At 43.4% G+C, this 1,858-nt stretch overlaps 1 gene segment (V, D, J or C); it reads right to left on the reverse strand.

The window, feature by feature from the left end:
- Positions 1-538: 538 nt before the first annotated feature.
- On the reverse strand, positions 539-1,033 carry LOC102213909 (Ig heavy chain V region 5A-like). The segment is given in 2 exon segments: positions 539-897; positions 991-1,033. Coding segments are annotated over 2 exon segments (402 nt in total).
- Between the last annotated feature and the right edge of the window lie 825 nt (positions 1,034-1,858).

Raw genomic sequence — 1,858 nt, forward strand, 5'->3', positions numbered from 1 at the left:
GATAAAACATCAGTGCAATTGTAAAAAATAATAACAATATTCTTCAATCATACTGTTAGTATTTCTGGCTCAGTTCCTCTGACTCACAGGCCCAACCAGCCAACAGAAGCAGCACAAAGAACATTTTGGTACCGAAGTTGGTCTGATGGGAGCTCCTGCTCTCCTGTTGGAACTCACAGCATCATATCAGGTATTTATAAGAGTCTGTGAGGAAGTTTACTTTACATAAACATTGACACTGAAAGACAACAAAGGAACTATGGATTACACCCTCATTTACAGCTAGACTGGAAATTGTTGTGAAAACATTTCATATATAAGCAAGCAGATTATGTTATTATTTCTTTGAGCGTGTTAATAACTGTACTTCGTTTCTGTACATTTGAAATGTAGAAAGCATTTTTGACTTAGTTTACATGTTATTTGTTTTTGTTTATTTCCTTTTTGTAAAGAAAGTTCAATTTTATTTTATGTTTTTACAGAACCAGTCTAAAATCATTATTTGTCTGAGGGTTGTACCTCCGCTTCTTTAATGGTTTCACCAGTACTGAGGGTCTAAGGAGTTTTTGTACAGCTCTACTGATGGTTTGTGTGACTGTGACTCTCTGGCACAGTAATACACAGCAGTGTCTTCAGGCTGCATATTTTGTCCATTTAAAGTCACTGCCTTGCTTGAAGTGTCTAAGTCAATGCTAAACTTGTTCTTTAATGAATCTTTGTAAACTGAATCTCCAGTATATTTCATTCCAATCCACTCCAGTCCTTTCCCTGCAGGCTGTCCAATCCAAGCTGTCCTCCAGCTGCCTAGAGAATAAGACACCTGACAGGTGATGGTCAGACGCTGACCTGGCTGCACAATCACAGAGGCTGGATGTGTCATCTGCTCACACTTCACACCTGTGGAAAAAAACATGTTTTATGTGACAATGTAACAGCAACAGTCAGTATGCTGTGATCATTCTGTCAGTGTTTTTTTCCAGTCAGACTCACAGGATCCAGCAGCCAGCAGGAGCAGCAGAGCCACAGAGAACATTTTTGTCAGGGCGCAGTGGCCCGTGGAAATGGGATGGACTCAAGTGCAGATTCAAAACCGGAGGCCAGGAGTGAGGTGTAACAAAAAGAGATTTTATTTTACAATGCTCAGAGGCTAACAGAAAGTGCAGACTAGAATCAATGAACATAAACTAGATGTCTGAGGCGAGAGAAAATTCTGTGATGATAACTAGATGGCAGGGATAACTGGGTGCAGGTACTGGGCAGGGGAAACTGTGGCGGGCCAGGGCACTGAAACAGAGGAGAGAGCAGTCAGGGGAATCCCACAGAGGATTGCGAGTGAATCTAAGGATAGTACACTGAGCTGTCTTACAAGCTTGCAGTTGGGTTTGCTTGGAGGGGGGAGGCAGGAGAGGTCCAGGTGGGTGCTGTATGCAATGCAGGGAGGCAGGCAGGAGAGAATGGCAGTTCCAAAATGGAGAGGGATTACCGGCGGCAGCAAACTGGTATCCAGGAGAACTTGGTAGGTGGTTCTCAGAGGCTGACGAGAAAAACAGAGATACGGTTAATACACACGATGAGTCACCAAGGAACGGACATGAGGCCGAGAACTGACTAAAGTTGGCAGATAATCTGGCGAAGACCAGTTGAGTGCGCCGGTCATAAATACTGCTGGTACGATTGCCATCAGGTGAGGAACAACAAAGACTCCACCCAGTGGGGAGGAGCTGATGCTGTGGAAAACCACCCAGACCACGACAATTTTGGTACTCAAGATAATCTGATGAGAACTTTTCTTCTGCTTTAACTGACACCATGATTTCAAGTCTTTATAGTCGACTGTCAGGAAGTTTGCTTTGCATAT

The sequence above is a fragment of the Pundamilia nyererei genome, unplaced genomic scaffold, assembly GCF_000239375.1.
Source record: "Pundamilia nyererei isolate P.nyererei 1_Seehausen unplaced genomic scaffold, PunNye1.0 scaffold00321, whole genome shotgun sequence".
Classification (NCBI taxonomy): Eukaryota; Metazoa; Chordata; class Actinopteri; order Cichliformes; family Cichlidae; genus Pundamilia; species Pundamilia nyererei.